Raw genomic sequence first — 27,926 nt, 5'->3', positions numbered from 1 at the left:
CCTGGTACACGAGCTCTGGATTTACTTCACTTACAGGAACCAGCCAGCCTGTGGCAGTCTCCGGGATATTACAGTTCCACTTGCTCTTATAGCCACACTGCTAAGAAGGGTTCTCATGCAACAGAGCTAACTGGATAGTGTTTAAGTGATTCTGATGGACAACTTCAAAACTGCTCTACTGTGTGTCATGGGCTCCACACTGTTAATAGCTGACCAAGATTTTCCTTCTGCTTAAATAGTAGGGGCTAAGTATTTGGAGTGCCCCTTCCTGCTGCAACAGTGCATTTCTGAGTGTCCAGAATGAGAACAACCATTGTAGCCAATAGGATTTTAATGATTAGCTACACCTGATGTCAGTATTTAGGACTCAGTGGAGAGATCCATAACTAGTCTCCTGACTCATGCCGAGAGCCAGACCAAGTGAGCCTTATTCGTTCCAGCTAAGGAGGATAAAAGGCTTGGAAGTCACCAGCAGAGTGAACAGAGAAAGCTGAAGCTTATATCTACTATACTGTTATTTAAGTTAACAGTAAGTGCAGCCCTGGGAAGACAGGGAATACAGCGCACAAGTGTACCGTGTGAGGAGCAGAATGGGAACACCACTCATTTACTTCACCGTATTATAGCATTAGTAGGAAAACAACCCCTCCCTTCCCCCCACTATCTGTCCTATACTATATAATATAGTAGCAGAATTGTTTCTACATAGTTTTTCAACATTTTTCCATGAGGCATCAGTGGTTCTCTCAGATGGGCAGCCACAACTCATGTGATATTCACATGGAGTCCAGATGAGTTTAGCCGGGGCAGGGCTGTCACAAAGCAAATCATGTGAACCCATAATGCTGGCAATAACCCACACGCTGTTCCCAGCAGAAGCCCAGTCTCTTCCCACTGGCAGACTCAGACTTGTTGCATGAATTCTATCAGTTGGGTCTTATTTCTGATTAACCGCCATGCAGAAAATCCCACAAATAAACTATAAACCCTTCTCTCCTAGCTACGCTGCTGTGTCTTGTGTTTAGCAGACCGACTTAGCGTTCGATCCCTGGGGAATTTAGTCAGCTTGGTCACTGATTCAGCTCTACTGCACAACCCACAGGACAGAGACATGTCATGGCCCTCTGGTTAGTAGTTGGACAGCCAGCTGGAGGGACAGATACAGCAGATTAGCAGACGCTAGGCAGTTGTTCTTGGAAGGCTAAGACACTGGAGTGTCACCAGCTTTCAGGTCAAACACGGAGCAGCAGCGGATCTTTGTAATAAAAATTCCAAGTTAGAAGAGGCCGGGAGAAAGCTTAAAGAGATGGAAATGAACAAACAAAAAAGTAGTGGACTGAAAAGCCTAGGTGGTGATTTGAAGTTCTTTTTGGAAATCTGGTCACAACATTGACTGCCCCGCTGAACATTTCCACTCACCTGTTCCCATCTTCAGTCCATAGCAGCACATTCCGAGGTGTTGTACATCCCATATTTTGGTCTGGATCCCCAGTCCTCGGGAGAGGGTGAATATGGACACTGAAAGGCCACTGGACCGGGACTCAGGAGACCTGGGTTGTACTCCTGGCCTTTCCACTGTCCTGTCTCAGGCAAGTTGTTTGGACTCTTCCTTCTCCTACCCTTTGTCTGACTGGTCTATTTAGATTATTATGCTATTGGAGTACAGATTGTTTTTTATTTATGTCTGTACATCACCTAGCACAATGGGGGCCCCACCTCAACAAGGGACTTAAAACTACTGTAATACCCCTTTTACGAAATGGCCACACTCTAGGTCTTTATTTGGGGGAAAGGAGCAGAAGTGGGAAGATTAGAGGCAATACCCTTTACCCGGACCAACTATTGCCTCCTGCACTTTGATAGCAGAACACAAACTTCATGCTGAAGCAGAGCACCTGGTTCATTGGGCTGTCTTTGGAGGTTAGTGAAACAAGTTTGGCAGTCAGCAACAGACGACTCTGCCATAGGCACGGTAGTGATCTTCTGTCCATACCTGTCAGAACGCTAGTTCCCACATACCTTCTTATAGTCCAGCTTCACAGGTCACCTTGGTATAGAAATAGCCAGAGAGAGATGAATTGTGAGGGGAGATAGCTAGAGGGCTGGTGACAAACATCTGGCACACTGTAATGTAACATATTACAGGTGTCTGAGCAGGAAGCAAAGAAGGGCATATTTGTTTCAACCCCAGGATCCCGATCAGTAGCAATGCTGTGGGTGGTGCATGCTCCCGGTCTCTATTTAGGAACCAAATTGAGCATTTCTTGCTGTTCCTGCTTCACTCATGGATTGCTGAGGAAGAGCGTGGTGTAGCTCGAAAGCTTGTCTCTCTCACTCAACAGAAGTTGGTCCAATAAAATATATTGTCTCACTACTACATCTGTCTGAATTCAAATAGGCTTTCAGCTTCAGGGAGAGCAGAGGTCATCTGGAAATGGACAACTGACATTTTTTTTTCTGCTCAAGTTTCAGCCTGGGTCAGTTAATGGCGTTCTGAAGATGCTTGCAGAACTTTGGCCCATGCAAAGCGTGTTAGGCCCATGTCCTTCTTAGTGGGAAAATTCTAGTAGGGAGATGTTGGTGTGGGATTGTCAATGCCTTTCTGTGGAAGGGCAGGATGCAGACTTTTCTTAAGGAATTGGTTCAAGAAGCCATTTTTCATAATCTCTCAAACAATAAAGTACATTGAAAAACCTAGGTCAAAAGAACATTATTAAGGTTGTAAAGTCAGAAATGCCAGAAGTAAGGATGCCTGCGCAACCTTAATTTGCCCCCCTGTGTGTGTGCCTTATGAAACAGTCTTTAATTACATGATTACACTGTATTTTTTCTACAGGACCCCAGCCTCATTTAGTGCCAGCCTCCAACAAACCTCTACTTCACAGGCGTGAACTGTGATTTTCAGAGGTCACCAATTTAGCCAAATTTTGGTGGGTTTTCGTTAGGGCAGTAAAAAGCACAATGGTGACACCAGGGCAAGAACCCTACCAAATTTCAGCTATATAGCACAGACATGTTATAGCTTCGGTCAAAACATTTAAAATTTTTCCCTAAACTCATTCTGTGAAACGGCTGAGCTGCTTCTGCTGGAACTAAAATAAATCAATAAATCAGCCAGAGGCACACACCCAGCCTGGAAGACTTCAGCTAGAACAGTTAAAGTTTGGAAAAGTTATAAGCAACTGAAAACAGAGTCTTATAATGGAAAGAGTTAGGCAACCTTGCTACCAGCTCTGCCTATTGTAACTAATGAAGGAAACTATGAACTAGTTGCAGTCTGAGCAATTCAAAAAGGGAAAGACTTGGACCAACTGTGGAAAAGATGGACATTGCCAAAAATATTGTCATGCACCCAGCAGGGATTTGCTAACAGTTTCTCCCCCTGGCCGCCAGGTACTCTTGGGACAGCAGATAGCCAAGCTGTCTCTTCTTCCATTCTGGCTGATCCCCTGGCTGGATCCAAGTTTGCATGGAACAGTCAGGAGGGGAAGGTAGATGTGGCCAGCTGCCTCAATGGCCAAGAAAGGGAGGACAGGCAGGGGCAGAGCGGGTATGAGTTGATTGGTGAATAGCATGGGGAAAAGATAAGAGACAGGGCCAGAAGAAGGGAGGCTAATGAAGATGAAGAATAGAGGAGGCTGCTCTAGGAGCTCATCTTAACCACCCATGGACCAGCTGAACAACCTCCTCTCAAGTTCTCTCCACCAGCTCCTCTCCCCTTAGCAACCCCCCAGGCTCCCTCCCGCTTCTCAGTTCCCACCCAACCCCCTAGACTCTTGTTGCACTGGGAAGTAACAGCAACATGAACGCTGTAATCCAGCGGTTCTCAAACTGGGGGTCGGGACCTCAAGGTGGGTCATGAGTCCATTTTAATGGGGTCGCCAGGGCTGGTGTTAGACTTGCTGGGGGCCAGGGCCAAAGCTGAAACCCAAGCCCCACCGCCCGGGGATGAAGGCAAAGCCTGAGGGCTTCGGCTTTGAAAACCTCCCCCCCCAACACACACACAGGGTGGTGGGGCTCAGGCTTTGGTCCCCCCTTCTGGGGACACGTAGTAATTTTTGTTGTCCGAAGCGGGTCGCGACGCAATGATGTTTGAGAATTGCTGCAAATCACCACACTGTCGGGGGGGGGGGGGAGGGAGGGAGAGCTACTTGGGGGGAAACGCTGGCTTGTTTGCACCCGCAAGGAATGTCACCCCTGGAGCCACACTTGGCAGCCGTGCCCTCTCCTCCACCCCCAATTGGGGGCTTCACACCTGCATTTCTCGGACGTCTTTCCTCTGTCCCTTTCCACACAGCACACAAGCAGGATCTCTCTCTAGCTCCCTCCCCCCATCTCCTCGCAACAGTAATTTGTTCCCCAGCGTCTCTGTCCAGGCACCAGCAAGGTGGCCAGGATGTTTCCCCTCCCTCCACCTCACCCCTGAACAAGTACCAGGCAGCCTTTTCTCCCCACCCCCATCCTCCTTTCCCCACGTTTCTTCCTCACCCTCTGCTCCCCCCATCCCAGCTCAACCCCATCCTCCACCCCCCACTGCCGTTTCTTGCCCCTGCTCCTCAACTCCAAACCCAGCTCCTTCCACCTCCCAACTCACCCCCTCTCCTCCTTGTACCCCAGCTTGGCTCCCTCCCCTCCATCTCAGCTCCTCACCTTCCCCATCCTCCTGGGCAGTTCCCTGCCCCCTGCTCCCCCTCTTCCCCTGCACCCCAGCTCCCGCCCCTCTGCTCCCCTATTCCCTCTGCTCCCCCAACCCAGCTCCCTCCCCTCTCCCACCCTCCACCCCGCTACTCTGCTCCCCTGCACCCCATTCCCCAGCCCAGCTCCCTCCCCTCTGCTCCCCCAGCCCAGCTCCCTCCCCTCTCCCACCCTCCACCCCGCAACTGTGCTCCCCTGCACCCCATTCCCCAGCCCAGCTCCCTCCCACCCTCCACCCCGCTACTGTGCTCCCCTGCACCCCATTCCCCAGCCCAGCTCCTCCTTCCTCCCCCTCCCCCCTTCGGCTCCTCCCCCCTTCGCACCCCAACCGGTTCCCCCGCCCGCGCTCCCGCACCAGCCTAGCGGGCAGGCGCGCGCCCAGCGAGCCGGGTCGCTCCCGGGCCGAGAGGGGGCGGGGGGCGGGAGGGAGCGAGCGCAGGGCGCCTGCGCGGGCGGCTCCCCGGGCTCCCGGCTGGAACGGGACGGGCTGAAATGTAACCAAACAAGCGGCGCCTTTGTAGCGGCTTAAAGGGGCCGCGGCCGCTTCCTGCCGAGCGGGCTCCGCGCAGCCCGGGGACGGGGGCAGCTGCCGGGCGCTGTGCGGCCGGGCCGGGGCGGGGCGGACCCGGGGGCGGGCGGTCGGTCGGTCGGGGCCGGGGCGGAGGATGGCTTGAGCGGCTGGGGAAGTTGTGAGGCGCCGAGCCAGGCTCGCCCCGCCGGGCCACCTGTTTGGCATCCGCTGGGTTGGCTGGACCGGACCGGGCCGGGGAGGGGGCGGCGGCGCCATGTCCAAAGCGATCCAGAAGAAGAACCACTGGAGCAGCCGGGTGCACCAGTGCTCGGCCCGGCGGGCGGGCGGCGGCCGGCCGGGGCTGCCCCTGCTCGGGGGCGCGGAGCACGGGCAGTTCCCCTACGTGGGGGCGGCGGAGGAGGCGGAGGGGGGCGGCCCGCCGGTGCTGGCCGGGGGCGAGGAAGGGGGACTCAGCCCCGGGGAGCTGCTGCTGGAGGTGCAGGGGGTCCGCGTGTCCGGCTTGCCCCGCTACGACGTGCTGGAGGTGATCCGGAGCTGCACGGAGCCCATCGCGGTCAAAGCCGTCAGACAAGGTAAGGGGGCGGCCAGAGAGAGCCGGGAGTGGGTGGGGGGCACTCGGGGTGCAGGGCAAGCCCCGGTGCCCTGGCTCTGGCGGTGCCGCCGGGCCGCCCCCACCTCCTCCCCCCGGGCCGGCGGGGCGCCGCGCTTGCCGGGCGGCTGGGAAGTTTTTCCCGAGCGGGACCGAACTTCTGGGGCCGGCGAAGCTCCCCACCTGCCGGCTGAGCGGTCTCTCCCCCGGCCGGCTCCGGGCGCGCCGTGCCCGGGGTGCGGACCGGACCGGACCGGGGGCGAGGCTGGCTGGGGAGGGGGCGGACCGGGACGCGGCTTCACGCAGCCGGGGAAGCTTCGGTTCTCTCCGCCTTTGCGAGCGCTCCTAAGGGGCAGCTCCTCACCCCCCCGGTCCTGCCATCGAGGCTGGGACTCTCGCTCTGCCAGGCTCGCCGAGTGGCAAAACATTGACTTCGGGGGGTGATGAAATGTTTGCACCGGAGTTGTGCTTCCTCCTCCCCCAGCATCAGAACATGCAACAAAGGTGAACACCCCCCCCTCCTTCTTTGGGCAGTGTTTGATCACAGAGATCAAATGGAAAACGCCAGGCAGGGGCCGCTTCTTGGTGTGGTTAAAGGCAATACAAATGGTTCATTTTTTATCTGTTCGTCCAGGGTCACGACGTGACCTTTGAAACACCTTGCTCCCTTCGATGCGAAGGCTGTAATTGGGCATCGTTTAGGTTCCCCGGTGCAATCAGAGCCCTGTTTTCACGGGGAAATAAATCTTTAAGGCTTGCTACCTTCAAGTCTGGCCGGCCTTAAGCACAACGAGCAATTCCCTTAAGACATTCTTTTAAGTGCACCGAAACCCCTAGCTACAGGCAGTTCTGGAGGCTCAGCAGTTGTGGAGTGAAGTGCTTGGATCTGCTCGCTAATTCTGTTAGTGAACAAAACAAATATTTCACTTCACTGGACCTGGAGGAAGTTCCTGAAAGATTTACTCCTGCAGCAGGGGTGCATCCCATAGACCTGTAGCATTTGGTTGCACTGCTGGATTATGACTAGAGTCTTGTTAAAAAGTATAGGCATGTGATTGCCAGCTGCCTTCCTTAGCTTGTCAAAGGGTTGGTGTGGCATGTGCATGGGGAAGGGAAAAGCTGTAACTATCCCCACTTGGAATGGTTACCGGTATTTTAGCCTTGCTTTCACTCTTAGCAGTAGGTCATTTCTGCATCACTTTGAGCCCGGCGGAAGGGAGGTGAAGGGATTGTATGAGAGCGGTCTCAAATGAGGCTATGGAAGACAGAAGCAAGTGTCTTCCCATGTGAAAAGCCCACTTCACCTTTAACAGTTTAACACAGCAGGTCTAGGTAATAGGTTTGTAGTTTCCAGTGTGGGACTTGAATTTAGTGCCAGGAAACTGTTCCTGTTGCAGCAGCTGTTAAGGTTATTTGAATACCCAGGTTTTTGAAATAAACAGGATTATATTGGAACACCTGTAGGTTTGCATGGTGGCCTAGCACACCAGGGTCATCTATAAATGGAGGCAGGAAGGGAAGTTCTGGTAGGATAATTCAGTAGATTCTTTAGGGGAAAGTTTTATTACTGCACAAACATGTACACATCCCCAAGCGGAGGGATTTGCTGTGTTTGGCAAATGCAGCGATGTTTTGTGTAGTTGATGTGCAGGCAACAACCTATTTACTTGACCCAAAAGAGAATTAATCTCGTCTTTGTTGTTTGGTTGATGCCCTTCTTGTAAATCAGCAGAGCTCTCCTCTAAACGTCTGTCTGCTAGCTCTACTAAAAGCTAGTTTGTAGTTCCATGCACTTGTTCTATGGACATTATTCAAACTTCCATTGTCAAAGGAAATTATAGGAAGAGTAGTGTTCTGTTCCATGTGGTATGTTATGTAATGTGTATTCTTGAGTTGTCAGTGTAATAAATGTCTGCTTCCTTTTAAAAATGGAATGTCTGTTCAAAATATCCCCACACGTTACATAAAGAAGTATCCGAGTAAGATAACTTATAAAACCTAAAATCAATAGAAATATCCCCCCCTCCTTTTTTTTTTAACTGTAGTGGGAGCAATTGTCTTCTTTCTCCTGCTGTATTTGCAGCACAAAGACTGCAGCCCTGAAAACCTGGAAGTGAAATTGACTATGAACAAAGTAAAATTGATTTTCATTTTCCTGGCTGAGTGAAATGCGTAGAGTAAATAAACATAAAGAAATGTAAATGGGGTTTTAAGGATTGTTTACATAAGAACCATTTGTTTTGACAATCACAATAATAATTCGAGATTTTCACAGTTGTGCAGAATTATGGGTTTTAAGCATTTATTTTTTACCAAAATTTATTAAATTTTTGCAGTTGCAGGAAAATATGGGGGAGTGTCACGCAGTGGGGAAGAGGGGAATCAGACAGTAGTTAATGACTGTCGACACTAAGATGCAAAAAGTTAAAGCTTTATAATGATTAAAATACAAATTATCGAAATCACATGTCAAAATATACAAAGTAAATATCCCTACATCAAACTCCAGTAAGTTCTCAAACAGCATTTTTCTTTCTTTGCCTTTCTGTACACTTCTGTTACTGATGGAAATAAAATTTCATTGGTTTGTATATACTGTATATGGGGAAATGGATGTTTACCAACCTTTACTGATAGACTTGGAAGAATTAGATTTTTATTTAAAATGCATGATTTCTGTGTCAGTTTCCAGTAGCAGATTCTCTTTTAATGTAATTTTAAGTTATCATATTCAGCAAGAGTTGCATCTTACTAAAACATGCTGCAAAGTACAGCGTTAAGTGAATGAGTGTAAACACATTTTAACTGTCTGATTCCATTTCCCCTCCTTCTCCCCAGTCCCTGGTGCCTGCCTAACTGATGCTGAAGTTTTGTGACAAACTTAACCTGGAAACTTAAATACTTTATTGGCTTGTCTGCTTTGTATGACATTTACAAGGCTGGAAAAACAGGAAGTTTACTATAAATAAGTCAGTCATCTCTGCAGGCTTGAGCAGAGAAAATAATTGATTTGATCTTGAAGTTAAAACACACACACAAACAAAAAACAAATGTGAAATGAAGGTTTTATATGTTAAACACACTCTTCTTCTTAAAGCCAAGCTTTATAGGATAACAATTCAAAATGCAAACTCCTTCTTTCTTTAACTCTTTCTTTCCCGTAGTGAGTATTCACTTTGAATGGGCACTTGGATACTATGGTGATTTGGGGGGCATATAAGAATACGGCTAATTGGAGTAACTTTTAATGAGAGTTAATAGAAGTAACTGTTCATATGGGATTTGTGTGTGTTTTTAATGTCCCTTGTCCTTTTAATGTGGAATAAGTGAACAACTTTATCCCATAGGTGCTTTTTTTGTATTTTATAATCTTTTGCTTTGGGGAGAAAAAGGGCCCCTGGAAGTTGACTGAGTACCATTCAGTGCTGTCAGAGTTAAGCCAGTAAAGGTACAAGTGAAGAATCAAAACAACAGAACATATTTTAAGTCTGAGGTGTAGTGTTGTTTTTAAAATTGACCACGTTCCCTTCCTGTTTCAGTTTCAAACAAATTGATGATCAACTCTACTTTGAATTCATAAATATAGTCGTATGGACCACTTAATTTGATCTAAGTAAAGAGTGCAAAACTGATGCTACTTCTCCTGAAGCAGGGAGAGGCGGTTGGCCAATGGAGACTCCTGCGACTGTGGGGCTTGTTTCCGATCCTTAGTCCGCTCACGTCTCCGGGCGGAGTTCCTCTGGGCGGCGTCCGCTGGCTCCCTTGACGCCTTCGAGGAGCAGTGGGCGCTGTCCGGGGTTCTCTGCTCGGTGTCACCATCAGGCTCCCTTCTTATGACCCTTTGACCGCACTCCTGTCCCTGTTCTTTTATTAGTTGTCCCCCGCAATTAGTGGGTTTCTGAGGCTCTGTGGCACCTCCCCTTAGGCTGGGGGGGGGGTTCCGTTAGCATGGGGCGGGCTCGCCCGCCCCATTTCCTGGAAACCCAATAGATACTTCTCCTGAAGAAGAGCTCTGTGGAAGCTCGAAAGCTTGTCTCTGTCACCAACGGAAGTTGATCCGATAAAAGATATTAGCTCACCCACCTTGTCTCTCCTTCTCCCATTCATTTTAATATCACATATTTGGTAATGTAAGACTTGCATTAGCATAATATCTTGATTTCCACTGTCCATGCTTAATGTTGTAGCTTCCTGCAATAGACTTGTCTATTTATCCAATGGATAAAATTGCAATACTTGACAGAATGGTATTGTGGTTTTTAAATTTCTCTCTCTTGTTGCTGTTTACATATCCTGATCGAGAGAGCCTGGCACAACAAAAAACGGGTTTCGCATTTGTTCTTGGCAATGGACAAGTTAACAACTTCTCCATAACCGATTAGTTGTGTGCCTTTCATTTAAAATAGGATGTCTTTTTCTTCTTTGTTTTCTCATGAAATACAGAAATTGGGGATATTTCAAGATTAGTCAGATTTCTTTTTTTTCAAACTCTTTGATTAGATGGCATATGTCAAGTTGTTCAAGTCCTCCTTGTCACTGTAAACGAAAAGGTTGTTGAAGAAAACTAAGTCCTCTGTGCACTTTTTAAAAGAAATTGTTTTTAATTTTTTTCTTAACGACTACTGGCTGAAGTTATGGTACATGAGGATCAGTTTATATGAGTGATGTTTTTGGATTACTCTGAAGTCAGTGTGGAGAGGGAGGGGATTTTTTTTTTTTAAAGCCAAGTGTAAGGTAAACAAGGGCAGACATTCATTCCCAAATAGTAGTGACTATGGTTTATCATCTGCTGTCATGTATGTTTGTTTCTTTTAAAACCTTACCTTGACCCTGAGAGAAATTCTAAAACATGGTGAGTTGACAGTAAATTTCTATGGAGCGCTGGCATTAATTACAACTAACAAGCCATGAAGTGTTGGAATCTATTTATGTGAATAGAACAGACCCTTTAAAAGTTGTTTGTATGGGCGTATGTTCTGACATCATTTCCCCAAAAGGGGCCTGTGAAGGATGTGGTATCTTCTAATTATTTTTTGTGTAAAACATCAACAAATATAAAAAAATTGATGCCTCTATGAATTTGTGTGTATAGTAGTTTTACATACTCTGGGAAGGCAGGGTGTCAGGTTGGTTAATAGGTAACATTAAACATTTGATAGGTAGGTTACAGAACCCATGGCTGGCACTGATGCATAATTCTGTGAAATGTAAAAATATTTGCATCCCATGTTTATTTTGGACTCTCATCTGCCTGTTTTTAGGTAAATGCAAATAAGTTTATAAAACTACTTCCTTGATATATCACATGATCTCTCTTTGGTTCTGATAAAGGTTTGGGGTTTGGTTTTTTTCTTTGTTTGTTTGTCTTTTTGTTTCAGCACTTAACAAAATGTCAAACAAAAACATGTTCACAATTCCCTGTGCATTTCCAGTTTGACCCACATCCTTAAAGTTTAGGTAATAGAATCTGAGTTACGGAGAACAACATAAATTTGTACTGATCAAAAATTTCATACTGGCATTTTTGAGGTCGGCATCTATTTTGGACTTCGAGATTACGTTCACCATTTATACTGCAATAGCACACTCAATGCGCTAGCTGCTATCCAAGCATAAAATCAGTGAAGATGCAGTCCCTGTCCGTGAGTTGATCAGAAATTCTGTGCATCTAAAATATTATTGCTCTTAGCACACGTGAAATGTAGACTGTTGTGTATTAAAGTATCACTGTAGTGAAGATCAGGTTTTTATCACGATCAAGCTTACATGCTGTAAGCATTTGTTAGGATTTAGAATGTGAAAATGGACCCTGCTTGTCGCAAAATGATTAGCTATGCATCCAGGTACATACTTTTATGTCGTCGTCCTACAAAGAGTGGGTTAGCATCCCAGAGTTATTCAGTCACAGTCTTAATTTAACAGCCCTGCCATTATTAAAATTTTAAAGAGTTAATATGAGCCTTTAATGTCATAAAATTGGATTATGTTTTTCACAATAAGTTGAATCTTTCAGCCCATTATGTGATGAGACTCTAGGCTCTCTCTTTATGGGCCGTCGTATTGCAGTACATTTAAACCACAATTACAGCTTAATTGCAAGCAATGTTTCAAAATTATTGCGATTATAAGATATTGATGCAGTTCTAGTGGGTTTTTTAGGCTGAATTTTTACTTTAGCAACTCAGACCTGAAGCACTTTTGCCATAATTGGCTAAATGTGAAACATGAAATTCACCTGCTGTATAACTCTTCAATAACTTTAAGGACTGCATTCAGCAAGTTTGATGGCCAAAATGTGAGTGTCTTATTGCTAAAGGAATAAAATATAGGGATATGTGTGATTGGGTTGCTAATCTTGTCATACTTGAAGTTGCAACCGGTCTTCCATTCTCAGACCTGTTTTGATCACATCCATACACACTTCTCCACCCTGTTCCTCAAAAAATGGTCCTCGGGGCACATGTACCAAATCTGAAGCAGTTCTGCTGAAGGATAACTTTTTTGCCAAATTTAAGGTGTGTTTGCTATGCCATTCCAAGATGTGGCACTCATAACAAACTTTGAAAAACACTTCTTTCTTTTTTGAGTAGAAGATTATATGTCTCCAAAATCTTGGTTTACAAAGTCCAAACTTATTTTATGACAGAGGCTGTGAATAGATCTCGTGCGTAGGATTAGCTTGGGAAAGGATAGGTTGGTGGTTACTTGGAGTTTTGGTAACATTTGGGGCCTGCTTCAATTTCCAGCAGATTTCACAAACTATTTGTTAGCCTTCAGCCCAGCAAACTTGGTAGGTCATTTGTTGGCTAAGAACAATGCGGGGGATAGCTCAGTGGTTTGAGCATTGGCCTGCTAAACCCAGGGTTGTGAGTTCAATTCTTGAGGGGGCCATTTAGGGAACTGGGGTAAAAATTTGTCTGGGGATTGGTCCTGCATTGAGCAGGGGGTTGGACTAGATGACCTCCTGAGGTCCCTTCCAACCTTGATATTCTATGAATATGCTCTGTCAGAAGCCCTATGGAATTTACTAGCAGAGTGCACAGGCCTGAAAGCCTATGCTGGGGAGGGGAGGGCTCCTTGGGCAGTGTAGTTTGCTGGGCTGAGCAGAACACTGGAATCAGGACCTCCTTAAGTCTTCTTCCAACTCTGTAACACTGAGGCTAGATCTGCGCTGCAGTTAGATGCCTGTGCCAGCTGGCTTGAGCTAAAGGGCTGCTTAATCGCAGTGTATATGCTTGGGCTGGAGCTGCCCAAGCTCGAACATCTACACTGCCATTAAACAGCGCCTGAGCCCTGGTGAGACTGAGTCAGTGGGCCAGGCCAGCTGGGAGTGTCTAATTACAAGTGTAGACGTAGCCTTAATAATGCTGCAGTGCCCTTAGGGTTCCTTTTTTCCCAAGGATCACATAGTGTGTTACATGAATTAAGCTTCACAAACTCCTTGAGAGTTAGGCTTGTATTAACTCCATTCCACAGGTGGGAAAATTGAGGATTAGAGTTTATCTGGTGTCCGAGGCTACACGGTGAATCGGTGGCAGAGCAAGGGTTACAGCCTCATTTTTCAGAGTCCTATACTAGACTCCCATCCAAGTCCCCTTTAAACTCTCTGTGACTGCTTTTCCCGCTGTGAAACGGGATTAATATTTACCTGTGTCACAGGGAGACAGTACCGTCTTGTGTAAATATTATGGTTAGGTACAGTCATCTGCCCCTATGTCTTGCCGGGCTGCCTTCCACAGAGATAGGAGCAGTTAGAGAATGCAGTTTAAGCAGGGACCGAAGAACACTACTGCTGTCCTTTCTGCAGTTCTCACTTCTCACCCTTGTGCAGATTGGCTGCGTGCTCCAGTCCCTCCCACCCCTTTCCTCCTGTCTCCAAATGTTTGTCCCTTTGTTTGTCTCTTCATCTAGCTAATCGCCTTTTAACGTGACCCCGGTGAAACGATTTAAATTACGTGACACTTGCCACCATTGCACCATTGATTATTCTGCTTGTGTGTTCCCGCTGCCCCGTCTGTCTGCGTGTCTCTTTAGAATGATTGTCAGCTCTTTGGGGCAGGGATTGTTTCATGCTGTTTGCTCAGTGCCTATAGCGTGGTGGGGCCGGATTCTTGTCCCCTGTGCATTACTGTAAGACACCTGATTAATGATAGAGGGACTAGTTGCGTGAAGTAATGTCTCTTATTGGACCCAAATTCTGTTGCGGAAAGGGAAGCTTTTGAGCTTACACTGCTCTTCTTTAGGGCTGGGAAAGGTTCTGTGGTGTCACAGCTAAATGCAAGGTGGGACAGATTGTTTAGCATAAGTAGTTAGCGCAGTGTTGTAGGAGATCATTCAAGGTGAGGTGGCCAGTTAACACTGCCGCAGGCTTAATAATAAGCCATAAATCCAGTGTCTTCATTAAGACTATGACTTAATAATAGAAGACCCCAGCTCGGACAGAATGGATGTGGTTTGACAGTTGCGTTGCATGTGGTGATGGGGGCTCACACAGGGCCATGGGCAGAGCTTACTCCATTTTTTCCTGGCTAGAAGGTGAGAACCCTAAGAATGGCCAGGTTAGACCTTCCAAGCCAGAATGTCACCTGGAGCTACTGCAGAGCCAAGCTGTCCAGGGTTAACATGTCAGCTACTAGCTGTAATGTGGTAATTTATCTTCCCAATCTTGACATGTTGGCCTTACACAGAAGGTGGTGAGGATTGAAAGGTGGAGTTCAGCTTGCTTAGGGTATGTGACCTGTGCACCGTCATGCTGCATTTCAATGTTTTTTCCTGACACTGCACAATTTAACATTGAATTTCCCGTCTTCTCGTTTTTTTATTTTCTAAAACTTACAAGTTTTGGATACCTGTCTGCAGCCTTAATTCAGTTTAAAATATTGAACGCAGATGTAAAGGAAATAAAATTGTCGCTCAGAGGGTCTCATTCAGGCTAAAAGTGCAGCTGGCCTAAATAAAGCCAACATTTGCATCGGTGGGATAGAATAGTGCTGAGCAGAAGAGCTGTATTCTAACTTGCATGAAATCCACATTCAACCACTTGTATCCTGAGACTCAGCCATACATCGGGGTGGGTGAGGGAGTGGAATGAACATGTCCCACAGCCTAGTCTAAGTCTGTAAATCAGTGAAGAAGTCAAGATTTTAAAATAGTTCTTGTCAAATAAGTTAGTTCTCTTCTTTCTTCCAGATGGAGGGTGTGTTTGCTTATATCTTAAGGAATGAGTTAAGAGGTGGTTTTATGCTTCCTCTGGTTTGCTGGAAGCTCCTACATTTGAGACGCATACGTTAAAGGAAATTCTCAGTTCTCATAGTCACAGCTAAATGGTTCGGGTCTCTTGGTTGAAAACGTGGAGAAATCTGGCCTGCGTGAGCGAGTGCCATGAATTTGCAGAAGCAAAATGAAGAAATGGAGGAAAAGTTTGCTTTACCTAGGATGCTGTAGCTTGAATGGGCACTGCTTAGAAAGTGGATACTCCAATACATGTGTGGAGAAGGGGGTTCCTTTTAGCCTTGCACATGCTGTCTCTGGGTAGGGATATACTGCGGCTTGCTCCGAGTTCATGCCTATTGTTTCTTTAATTGTGTCTTCTGTCACCACCCAGAAGTGGAGTGTTCAGGGACCACCTGCACCATGGATACTGGACTAGACTGACACCAGTGTGTCATGTAAAGATGTTGCATGTGCCCCTTGGCTTGCCACTGGTAGCATCCGTTGTACAGCAATAGCTTTTAGGGCATCGCTGAATGTGTGAGACCAGAAAAATAATTTTAAGCAATCATCATCCCTTTTCCTTTCCCCCTCAAACGTTCCCCTACCTTGATGGTTTGGCTTTCACTTTGTTTCAGGCCTGATCTACAACTAAAACTTATTTATCTACCTACGTCAGTCAGGGCTGTGAAAAATGTCATGTCCTGTGCCATGTAGTTAAGTTGACCTACCATCCACTGTATAGGTGGCTGTTCTTCCATCGACTTAGCTACCTCCTCTTGGAGAAATGTATTAATTACACCCAGGATGTGAGGCGTTTCTGCGGCTGTTGCAGCATAGAAATACTGCTCGGCTCTTCAGTCTTGGTGACTAGTCCTTGGTATGTGAAGGAAATCCTCTGCCACCTCTTTCAGGTGTTGCATGCTGGGTTGGACTGTCCCTTCCCAGGAACAGAGAACTTGGACTAGCTGTTAGTTTTTTCTTTTGGGGAAGGTCATTAGGTGCTTCTCTAGGCTTAGGGACTTTCTTGCTATTCAAACATAACATCTTTGCAGCACTTGGTGTCTGGAGTATTGGTGTCTCCAGTGATCTAGTGGAGGCAAGCAGTGCTGTTTCTAAATAAGCCTGGCCTAAATATCAACACTCGGAGTTTGTCTGCACCTCATTAACCCATGGCCACAAGTGAACGAAGACGATCTAAGCTGTGCCATGGCACCTACTTGATTGGCAGCCTATGACAAGGAGGGGAAGATACAACCTGACCGGAAAATGGTGGAAGGTTGGGGGGGATGGGCATGAATTTTCCACTTCCAAATGACCGTGGTAGCTGTCTGCCACTGAGCTGGTATGGTTTTCTCTTTATGGGCAGGCTAGGTGGGTAACATCCCTCACAGACTTCTGGGAATTGCATGGCTCAGGGCAGCTGGGATATCTTCAGCAAGATCCAGCCTTCAGTCTGTAAAGGTCAGACACACCATCTATCCTCTGTGCACTGACACTTTAAATGGCTTCCTGAATTTTTTGGCCACTGGAAGCTGGAATATCAGCAACATTCTCTGTGCTAGTTCCTGACTCTACCTTTGTCAGCTTTTACTCTGAAACGACTTCTTCCTTCTGTTTTGTGTTAGCAATAATATAAATATTCTTAACCACCAGTCTTTGAAAATTGCATTTATTAGGGTGGTTTTTTGAAGAAACTAAATCAGTGTTTCCTGCAGATCCTGGCGTTTTTGGTTACATTTTCACAGACTTGGCATTTGACTCAAAACAGTTCCTAGTTTTATATTTGAGGTGGCTTGTATCACAACTTAAAAAAAAAAATCCGGAGTTAAAAATGTTGTTAGATGTGATGGAGGCTAGTCCATTAAACCCAGTAATGCAGCTCTCTGTGGGATCTGAAGATCATGCTAAATGTACAGTCTTCATACACTTTGACACACACATTTATGCCAGTCCTTTTCTTTGAAATCTGGATTTAGTCAGAACAAACAGCAGAACAGAGGCACATAGAGTTGCAATGTATAGGAAGAAATGATCAGGTTTCCATGGTTTGCTCGCACTTGACAAAACTAACTAGTTTTGGATTATTGTCCCACAATTTTGGAATCTTCTTCATCTTAGCATTTTACTATCCCGTTTGAAATTTGTTTATTTCCTTAATGCAAGTGACTTAAAAAAAATCATCTCTGGATATTTAACTTAGAAAATATTTATTAAAATAAATCCCTTTCTTCCCCTCCCACCTCCCAAACAAATATTGACATGTTCTTTAAATAACATTGCTTTTCAGCTTCTGCTTCTGTGTTAGTAGAGTTGCTTGCATTAAATGGTCACTGGTGCAAATTTACGAGTATGTAAAATAACTAACATCTAAACCTTTGTGTGTAAGTATACACCCAACTAAGTGAGAGAGAGCTGAGTGCCCAGATTTCAGAATGCCCTTCCCACTGTGACCCTTCTTGAGGTGATTGTGAGTGGCAGGGCTTGAGGAGAGAAGAGTGAGCGGACACAAGAGAACATGTGTAACTTTTCTTGGGGGAAATTGTCCTTGATGGGGTCAAGGAACTTGGGATGGTTTTGGAGGGTGGTGAAGGACATTGTAGCAGTTCATAACTGGAGAGGAACAATTAACTGGGAGCTCGGTGCTAGGAAAGGGATGTCTAGCCTCCTGAAGGACATATGACTGGGTGACACATAGTGGAGTAAGTTTCCTAGAAGCATTGCGGTGGAGGCGAGGGATCATCTTCCAGACTCCTGAAATCCCTGACGCACTTACTAACCTTCCTGCTGCTAATGTTGGGACCAGCAACTGTGTCTGATATGGAGGTGAACTCAGAGGAGGCAGCCACAGTGGAAGAACAAGACGCCTTGTGAAGGTGGACAGAGGTTGCTGGAGAGTCTCATTCCCGGTTCTACGGGAAACAAGGACACAATTCTAATTAATAATGACTAAGACAGTCCTTCTGAACCCTAACGATCCAGGTGAACTGGGCTCATTGCTCAAAGCAGGCATGCTAAATGAGTGCGTGTGTGTATTTCTATAGATCAGCTATAAAGCTGATTATTTTGCTATGAATATCCTGCTTTATACTGTGTGTAAAATGAAACTAGCTGTCTAAGCTGTTACAGAATGAGCTCTCCTACTTATCCACACATGCAGTTAGGATTTGGCTAGAAGAGTTATTGTACGGTGGAGCAGGGTTGGTGTGTCCATGCTGAAATCAGTGGGCGTTTTGCCATTGACTTTAGAGGGAGCGGGATTGGGGCTGTGAAAGCTGAGGTGCTATTTCGCAGCAGGGCCCACTTTATAGCGGAAATTGACTCTTACCCGAATGTAATTGAAAAGGATGGCTTTGCAGTAGCAGAGACGCATAGGAAGATACCCCACATGTGACATCGAGCACGGAATGTCCGCAGCTCTCCCTTCTGCAGACTGTATGTGCAGCCAGCGGGATTTTCAGCACTATGCCACCATAAAATAGCATGTCAGTAGCTGTGTTAGATAAATAATATGGCTTGTCCATATTTGGAGCTGTTGTCAGCCCCAGCAGATGCTCCTTTTGGTAATGTGTTGCTGTTGAGAATTCCTCTTTGCTGGGTTGGGAGAATGCTACTTGTGTGACAGCTCTGTTACAAGTTTATCAGTCCGCTACATAATCCAAAATGTGTGAGTTCATCATTTTTGTTTTTCCTCCACCCTTTTCCTTTCCCAAAGAACTTTTTTTTTTGAGATCTGGGGATATGGATCAAATATAAAATCTCTAGTCGAGAAAAAGCAGCATATATATATTTATATATATTTTCTTGTTCAGCTTGAACACTGAAGTGACTAATATGAAATACCTTGTTAATCTGCACTGATTCTTTGCAGCAGGACAGCAGTGTAATTCTTAGGGTTCAACAGATTAAAAGCTACACATTCGGCGTGGGAATGGCTAATTGTTTTACTTTTAAAATTAAGATTAGTTCTTTTATTTTTTCCATGTCAGGTTGACTCTTACCCACGCTAACAACGCTTGCTAGGACTACAAATTTGATTTCTGTACAAAGATGTCAAAGTTGTATAATAACAGTACATACAAATCTACTGATTAGCGATTTTTCCTGCTTCTCCCCAACACCTCCCAAGTGCTATATTATTAACTAAACTCTCTAAAAGCCTGAACTTTTTTTCCCCTTCTCCTCCTGTGGATAATGATCATTTACTTTTTTAATTGTATGTAGCAAAGGTATTGTCTTCTTGCCTAATGTAGGGATTATTGGCACGGATATAAAAGATGAGCTTTGTGAACCTCCTGTGACACTGTGTAATCTTTCCATAACAGATACAGAGCTGGAGTGTTAAGTCCTAGTAATTTTCTCCCTCTTTCTTTGGTTTTTGTAAGTAAGTGTGTGTGTGTGTGTGTGTGTGTGTGTGTGTGTGAGAGGCACAGAACTGCTCTGAGCAGAGTTACAAGACGTGGTTTTAAGAATCCCGGTGCTCACGGGAGTCTTGTCTATGCTAGAGCTCCCTTGGTGATGGTAGTGCAGGGCAACCACAGCCCCGCCAAAGTATGGACCATATGTAGAATCCAGGAGTAGAAGAAAATATTGCAGCAGTGCCTATCCCAAGTATTCAGAAATCATGAGTCTGACCCCTCCCCCCCCAACCTTCCCCAGGAGATTATAAAAATAATAAATTGAGTTCTTTTTATTCAGTGTTTGAAAACCCGAATCCTAACGGCTCAAACTTTCTCCGCAGCAATGAGTGCTAGAAACTTTTGGAAGGAAGGGTGAGATGTTGACATGACTCCAAGAGTTGGGGGTTTTGAGAGATGAAATATCACGAGATCCACAATCAATGGCAGAAGTTGGCCACCCTGAAGTTGAAGCATTATTTAAAAAATGTGAGGAAATCAAAAACACTTATGAACAAGCAAGAGTTTATACCAGTGGTTCTCAACCCGCGGCCCAATCAGCACACAGCTGTGGCCCATGCGACATCCTCAGGGCCATACAGGTAGTATATATATTGTGTGAATGCAGCCGTGGCTCATGATGGAAAATAGGTTGAAAACCACTGGCTTACACCCATGTTACTTCATAATGAGACTTGGGTGGTCCCCAGTCCTTTAAAGACACTTCAAAACTGTACTTGCATGTGGGATTGTCTTGGCAAAACAGCTTTAACACTTGGCCTGTAAGTAATCTAAAGGAACACATGACTTTTAAAAGGCTGCACACGCATTAGACTTCAGTCACTTTAAATGAAGCTGACATTGTAAGCAGAGTTACGTGGCGTAGTGCAGCTTGGTGTTTAAAACGAGTTTCACATTCTTTCTCACTGGTGCTATCAGGCAACTGCTAGTGAGATCTTTTTATGATTCTTGTGAGTCATTACTGGTAAGAGAGCACACCTCTCAACATTATCTTTTGACAGGTAACTAATTTCACTATGCACACAAGTCTCTGGAATTTTAGAGGCCATAAAGTTAAATGTAGTTATGTAATGGCAAACTTAGATGAAAGGTGAATTGTAACAGCTGATTTGATTATTATTTTGAGGGTTGTGGTGTGGGAATGAAGAGGGGGTGAAATCATACTGAATGTTCTATGGCGGGGGAGGGGCTAAATTTGTATTACAGTAGCAGCGAGAGGTCCCAACCACAATCGGGACCCCCTGGTGTTAGATACATGGTAAGAGTCAATCCTTGACCTCAAGTATCAGAGGGGTAGCCGTGTTAGTCTGGTTCTGTAGAAGCAGCAAAGAATCCTGTGGCACGTTATAGCCTAACAGACGTTTTGCAGCATGAGCTTTCGTGGGTGAATACGACCCATGCGACATCCGAAGAAGTGGGTATTCACCCACGAAAGCTCATGCTGCAAAACGTCTGTTAGTCTATAAGGTGCCACAGGATTCTTTGCTAATCCTTGACCTGAGAGCTCGCTACAGTAGAACCTCAGAGTTACGGACACCTCGAGAATGGAGGTTGTTCGTAACTCTGAAATGTTCGTATGTCTGAACAAAACATTGTTGGTTCTTTCAAAAGTTTACAACTGAACATTGACTTCATAGAGCTTTGAAACTTTACTATGCAGAAGAAAAACGCCACTTGCTAGGGTGGATAAAAATCAAGGGTGGGGTTTTGTTTTTTTTTTAAATTGGATTTTTTTGATAAAATGCTTTGAGGAAAAAAATCTATTTTAAAGATAGATACATTATATAGCTCAAAGATATCTCATCATGGAATAGGGATTATTAATTCTATAGTATGAGACAACATATTCATGGTTTTGTAAATGAGTTCCAATAGTTCATGGATTAGGGACCCAATTTTATGAGGTTCTAGGGGTTTCTGTATAGATTATTTAGGTTAATCTTTCTATCTACCCAACGGGACTCAGTGCTCAGTCTAGAAGATACCATCAGAGATGCTTAGTTTTGCAGTTCTCAAACTGTGGATTTGTCTCTTCAGTGGTAACATGCTTGTTAACAGTAAAAATGTTTTAAAATAAATATATAGAGGTGAGAAATAACAGACCTCAACTCTATTGTCCCTCTGCAAATTTGTGTACACAGAGTCAATCCCTTACTTCCCTCTAAAAGTGCAAAGTTTCAAAAAGTTCAACAAATATAAGATTGTTGGGGGCAGAATAGATCTAGACAAGGAGAAGAAATCTGGAGATAATTGTGAGACACGAGGGACAGGGTTTTTTGTTAAAATATTGTAGGTTTTGCTGTTGAAGAAAAAAAATTCAGAATACTTTAACGTTTTAGTTAAATAAAACCATTTAAATGTCTGTCTGGTAGTGGTAATACAGCATGGCAAGAAAATCCTACAGATATTAATGATTAACGTGTTGAACTGGAGATATTTATGAAGTCATTGGGAGGTGAACTCTCTGCTTCAATTACCTTTGGTAAATGAAATAACCAAACAATCATTCATTTTCTGATATAGTTGTAAAACTAATCTGAAAAGTTTTCAAAATAAATCACTGTTTAAAAATGTATAGTGTGTACTTTCTAAAAATGAAACCTACATCTATCTCTGAGTTGTGAAGAATATGTATTAAGGTTATAACAACCACCAAGAATGCACTTTTGTGTAGAAAACCGTGATTAAATTGAGTCTTCTGACTAGCGATTTGACTTAAATCAAATCCACCCTACGGCTTACCCTTTTATTTTTTTGGTAGTTTACATTTAACACAGTGCTGTACTGTATTTACTCTGTGTGTGTGTGTGTGTGTGTGTGTGTGTGTGTGTGTGTGTCTGCTACTGCCTGATTGTGTACTTCTGGTTGCAAATGAAGTGTGTGGTTGACTGGTCAGTTCATAACTCTTGTGTTGGTAATTCTGAGGTTCTGTGGTATCTAAATAGACCATGAAGACCATGGCTGAAAGAAGGGTGGTGATGTTATCCCTGTCTTTTAGATGGGGGGGTGTGGGGGGGAAATGAGACACAGAAGTTAAGAGACTTGACCAAGAAGCCTGTGGCAGAACCAGGAGTCCACATGTCCACATCTTAAAGGACCTAAACTCTCTGTCCTTGTTTACCCAGTTCTGATCCTAGCTATATTACGTTGACATCTTGGTCATGTCATAAATGAGTAAGCAGTGAATACGTGAAGTCTGATCCTGCAAAGATGTTAAGCATGAGGATAGTCCCATTGAACTCAATGCGATCACTCATGTTTAAAATTAAGCATGTGCTAATACAGGGGTCGGCAACCTTTTCAGAAGTGGTGTGCCGAGTCTTTATTTATTCACTCTGATTTAAGGTTTCGCGTGCCAGTCATACATTTTAAAATTTTTAGAAGGTCTCTTTCTATAAGTCTATAATATATAACTAAACTATTGTTGTATGTAAAGTAAATAAGATTTAAAAAATGTTTAAGAAGCTTCATTTAAAATTAAATTAAAATGCAGAGCCCCCCAGACCGGTGGCCATCTTTGGCGCGCATGCCATAGGTTGCCTACCCCTGTGCTAATACTTTATAGAGTCTCTTTGGGTGGAAGAGGTGCTTTAAGCACGGTGCAGGAATGTATAATTTTTATGAGAACGTTGCTGTTTGCAGAATGGTTGAGACTTTGTTTACATGGAAAAAGTGGCACTGGTTTGACTTAAACTAAATCAGTTTTAAAGAGATTTAACTGGTGCAAAACCCTGCATCGAGACGTGTAATGTGGCTTAAGCTAAAGTGAAACGAGCCACTCTTATATCTGCTGAACAAAAAGTGGATATAGATCACAGCAAAGTAGCTGAGAGAAATACAGATATCCAGGGTTAGTCTAAGGACTGCGGAACAGGTGCTAGTACATCAGGAAATATGACACACCATAACCATTGTTTGCTTCATAACAATACAATAACTATGACAATAGCGACTCTTGTATGTTAGTCCCTTTTTTGTTCCTGGAGGAAGCAGTCGAAAAACATAACAAAATGTTGGCTACTTGACTAGCTTGTCACGGTGAGTGATTCTTCGTTTTCCCTCTATATCTCTGTGCTTGGTGTTTTTCTCTCATTTGTTATAACCTCATCTGTATTGGTGGCAGCCATCGTGGTGTCTTACCTCGGGCTGGGAATACAGTATTTATTTTTCCAGCGTTAACTGCAGCGCTGCTTCTGAATTGGCACAAAATCTTGTTCTTGGAAGATGTTTAGTTCAATTTTATAAAGCTATCTGCAGATTCTTCCCTCTGCCCCATGCACCCCAGCTCTCCCCCCCCCCCCCGTTATGGAAAGTTCCTAGGAAATGTACCAGCAAATGAAAACTTTCCATAGGGTTTTTGAACAGACCTACCAAACTTAATAGAAAATTCTGTTCCTGCAGTCGAATTCTGCAGGGTTTTGGAAATATCCCATAGAGTACTGCCACCTGATCACAGCTAGGCAGGCAGAGAACTGAGACTACTGTTGGTATGCAAAAACACACTCCTTTTATTAATTTTATGGTGCCCTTTCCCCTTCTCTTCTTTAGCCACCTGCTATGACTTGTCATAAGCCTGCATTGTAAGTTCTCTTGTGCAGGGACTGGTCCTTGATTGGGATCTCTAGGTACTGCTATTGTGGGTCCCAGGTAATAAAATAATAAAGATGGAAGTGTGATGGCATCACCACACGTTAATCTGGGGATCCCTGTTTTGGAGTTTCTAAGATACATGTTTTAAACACTTGGAAAACCAAAAGTATCTGAGAAATCCTTAAGTTGAAATTCTGGCCCCATTGTAGTTGATGTGAGTTTGGCCATTGATTTCACTGGAGCCAGGATTTTACCATAACCTCTAACCTGTGTGTGCAAAATGGCGGTCTGTTCTTGGGACCCTGTTGTCGGCTTTTATTTGTTCAGTTTTGAATCTCGGCTCTCTAGGTCTTGAGTAAACACCTCACTTGTCGGAGTAGCATTTTCTTTCTTCAGCTTCTCAAGGAGACAGTGAATCTAAAGCCTCTAGACCCTGACTTGCTCACCGGTCCTGCTACCTGTGATGGTTGTAACCCATCGTTATGGGGTCACAGAACAGCTTTATTTAACAGGGAGAGATGAGACTGGCCTTTCTCCTCCCCCTCCCTCCCCCCATTTTAGTTTTAATAAGAGTTCATGGAAGAAAACATTATGGCTGTCAATGTAGTTGATCTTACTGCGTCAAGGGAACCAGTTGCAATACACCAATCTCCTTGGAACATAATTTAGCCTGCACTGAAGCTGGGAATGAACCACGTTTTAACAGTACCCGAAAGCATGTGGCAGACTTAATGACCCCCCCCCCCGCCTCCCCAAGGATATAGAATAGCTCATGTGAAACTCACAGCCATATTTTTCTGGTGTAGAATGCTGCTTTATGCATTTAGCTGAGATTTAGGGTCTGCTTAAGTTCATTAAGCTAAACCCTAGGAGAGGTTTGAAAATGCCAAGTCTGGGAGCATATCTGTGCTCTGACTTATCTTGAGTTTAAAAACCTCTTTTAAAATGCTAATTTATATACTCTACAAACAGTCTGTATTACTAAGCCCAAGCATTCAGAAATCATGAGACTGGTTTAAAAGCCAGGAGATTTTAAATAAAAAGAACCAATATTTATTTATTTAATTGCCTTTTGGTTTTTAAGCCTTTAGATTACCTTTAAATTGTGTATTTCAAGCTTCTCTCCAGTATCGAGAGGGTAAGAAACTTTTTATTTATTAAATTTTTTAAATGAAGGATGAGATACCATACAATTTACCTCCCGGAGCTGAGGCTTTGGCCTGGAGCAGCGATCCGTGGTCAGTGGGAGCCGCGATCGGCCAGACCTGCGGATGGGGCAGGTAAACAAACCGGCCCGGCCCGCCAGGGGGCGTTCCCTACACAAGCGGCGACCCCAGTTTGACAAACACTGAGTTAGATTAAAAATTTGAGATATTCAGGCTTCACCTACAGTACTGGGGTAGTTGAGTAGTTACCACTGTTGATCTGTTTAAGTTGTCATCCATCATTTGGTTGAATGACATCTGAGTTCACTCTGCTTTCAGGCCCTGTCTACGCTAGGGAATTTGAGCAAGAACGTCCCACTGGCATTAGCAATTGGCAGGAGGCCTAGCATAGAGTACTCTCCTGTGGCTTCTGGCTTAAATCTGCTCTGACAATGCTGGACATTGCCAGAAACTTGTCTACACTAGGGCTTCCAATGTGCGATTGAACCAGTAGTAGCAGCAATGGGGAATATTTTGCCCTATTTCACTAGTGTAAATAAGGCCTTAGAATTATTGTGAATGCAGCTAGCTAGCCTGAGACAAGCACTGCACCAATTTACATTCAGACGACTTTCTTTGCAATCATAAGAACTGGAAACATTTGTTTTAAAAGTGAAAGCTCAAATTCTGCAGAAGAGAGGTGCTTGGTCATTAACCTGTTGCTGGATGATCTTTCATATGCTATGTCTGGTAATATCTTCTAGGCACAATGGGTTGTATTAAGTTCTAACTTTTGGGCCTTTGGAGAAAACTACAACATTTCTCAAGGATTTTTCTGTCACTAGGTAAATGATAAATATTTGCACCTTTTAATTTGAGTTTGTCCAACTCTTCTGCCTGGAATTTAGATAAAAAATGGAGTAGGGTGTTGTGGTGAGGATGGGGATGTCCTTTTCCATCTTCAGACTTGGCACTTCCCCCTAATAGGTTAAGTCAAACTTTGAACAACGTTTCAAAGTCTTGCCGTATGGCTTAAATATAAATATCCTTTATTTAAAGGGCCACGAGTGGGTTTTGAGTATTGCATGCAGCAACTCTAGCAGGAAGTTGTTTAACTTGTCTGAATCTTTCTCTCGCTCCAGAGCTGCTATTGAAAATGACAAATTGCTCAAAGCAGTTTCCATGTTTGTCTTTAAAAAATTCAGCTTCTTTCCATCCAGAACACGTGGAAGGCATTTGTGCACTTGACTTAGTGTTTCTCTGTCCTCAGGCTCACACTTAGTGGTTTCTGACTTCATGTAATTTTCACACACAGCTGCTCCTGTTTGTTCCCCTGAATTTTCTATTGGACTTTTTAAAAAATAAAAAGTGTAGTGTAGACATTAAGTCAAATTTCTATATGGTTCGTTCTTTGGGAACCATCGGGAAAAGACAGCACAGAGTTTTAAGGTCCTCAGTGTTCAGATGTGATGCTCAAAGTGTTAGGAAATCTATAATTTAAGCTGAAAAGTCTGTGTATACGCCCGAATAGTCATAATGTCCTTTTAAAACATTTAAGTGATAAATGGTGTTAATGCTTCTGAAAATGGCAACGATTCTTTTGCCTAAATGTTTTCAGTTATTACCTGAAAGTTACCACTTACCAGAAGTATATTTATTTGGACAGATACAATATGCAAAGCAATATAGGTTGACATGATTATTGTAATGATAAAATCCACTGTTTAAAAGGTTTAAAAATATATATTTCCAGACATGTACTTACCCTGCTGTCTGATCTTCAACAACCCGCTTCCCTTTCTTGTGCCTGTTTCCTCTCACTCTTTCTTGTCTTGTCTCTACATTTCAAGCTTTTTGGGGACTCTCTATCACTATATGTATGTACGGTACCTAGCGCCCTGGTGCTTGAAAGGTGGTGGTGGTGGGTGGAGAGGATTTAGTGTGGCCTAGTGCATAGAGCAGTGAACTGTGACTTGACACCAGCGTTCCATTCTTGGCTCTGCCACTGGTCTGCTGGGCAAGTCATTGTCTCTTTCTGCCTCAGTTTCCCTTTTTGTACAACAGGAATAATGATGCCGACCTCTTTGTACAGGGCTTTGAGAGCTAGGGATGAAAAGGGTTATATAAGTGGTAAGCATTAATTAAAGCAGAATATTATGTGAACTGCATCCACTTAGGGATGGATTATAAAGCCCACCTTTCTAGGGTCAGTGAAAGAACCAAGGCCATAGTGTGAGTGAGAATACAGTGATAAATTGGGTATAAATTACACTTATGGTGAAAGGAGCCAGATTGTAATGAGGGAATCAGGCAGCTAGTCATTCATTTCAGGCTGTATGAATTTTGCTTGTATATTCCTTTTGCATAAATGCCATGTGGGTTATTTTTAAGGGAACTCGTTCACTGTAGAAAAGCAAAGGTTGATGTTGTGTGCAACGTCTTACGTTTTCACGGTTCTGTACAAATAATATCTAATTCACACAGCACACCTGTGAGGGTGCAAAGTAGCAATATCTTCCTTTTACCTTGGGGAGGGTGGTCCAATTCATCATTGCCCTGTATCTTTGTGTTCAGGGGGTGTAAATGTTTCCTTTGTGATTTGGCTGCATATTTTAGATCCACTGTGCACTCAATGGCACAAGAGCTTGCACAAGGTCCAGGGCAGGGATGAATTGGGCACCAGGTATCTCGGCCAAAAAAATGGGAATGGGCGGCTGGGTTACAACTTGAGAGCTGCAGCTTCCAGT

At 44.3% G+C, this 27,926-nt stretch overlaps 1 protein-coding gene across 34 annotated transcripts in view; it reads left to right on the top strand.

Annotated features, from left to right (window-relative positions):
- The first annotated feature begins 5,363 nt into the window (after window positions 1-5,363).
- MAGI1 (membrane associated guanylate kinase, WW and PDZ domain containing 1) overlaps window positions 5,364-27,926 on the top strand; it is a 495,477-nt gene continuing 472,914 nt past the window's right edge. For 12 of the 34 annotated variants that reach the window (XM_045023733.1, XM_045023749.1, XM_045023750.1 and 9 more), the window contains exon 1: window positions 5,376-5,799. In XM_045023733.1, coding sequence (XP_044879668.1) covers window positions 5,481-5,799 — 319 coding nt within the window. In that variant the 5' untranslated portion in view covers window positions 5,376-5,480. Of the gene's footprint in view, window positions 5,800-27,926 lie in introns of all 34 variants that reach the window. The other 22 variants (XM_045023748.1, XM_045023746.1, XM_045023727.1 and 19 more) reach the window with 6 other exon arrangements.

This window comes from Mauremys mutica, chromosome 7, assembly GCF_020497125.1.
Source record: "Mauremys mutica isolate MM-2020 ecotype Southern chromosome 7, ASM2049712v1, whole genome shotgun sequence".
In the NCBI taxonomy this organism is placed as follows: Eukaryota; Metazoa; Chordata; order Testudines; family Geoemydidae; genus Mauremys; species Mauremys mutica.
The sequence above is the reverse complement of the archived record's forward strand: the minus strand, read 5'-3'. Positions and strand labels throughout refer to the sequence as shown.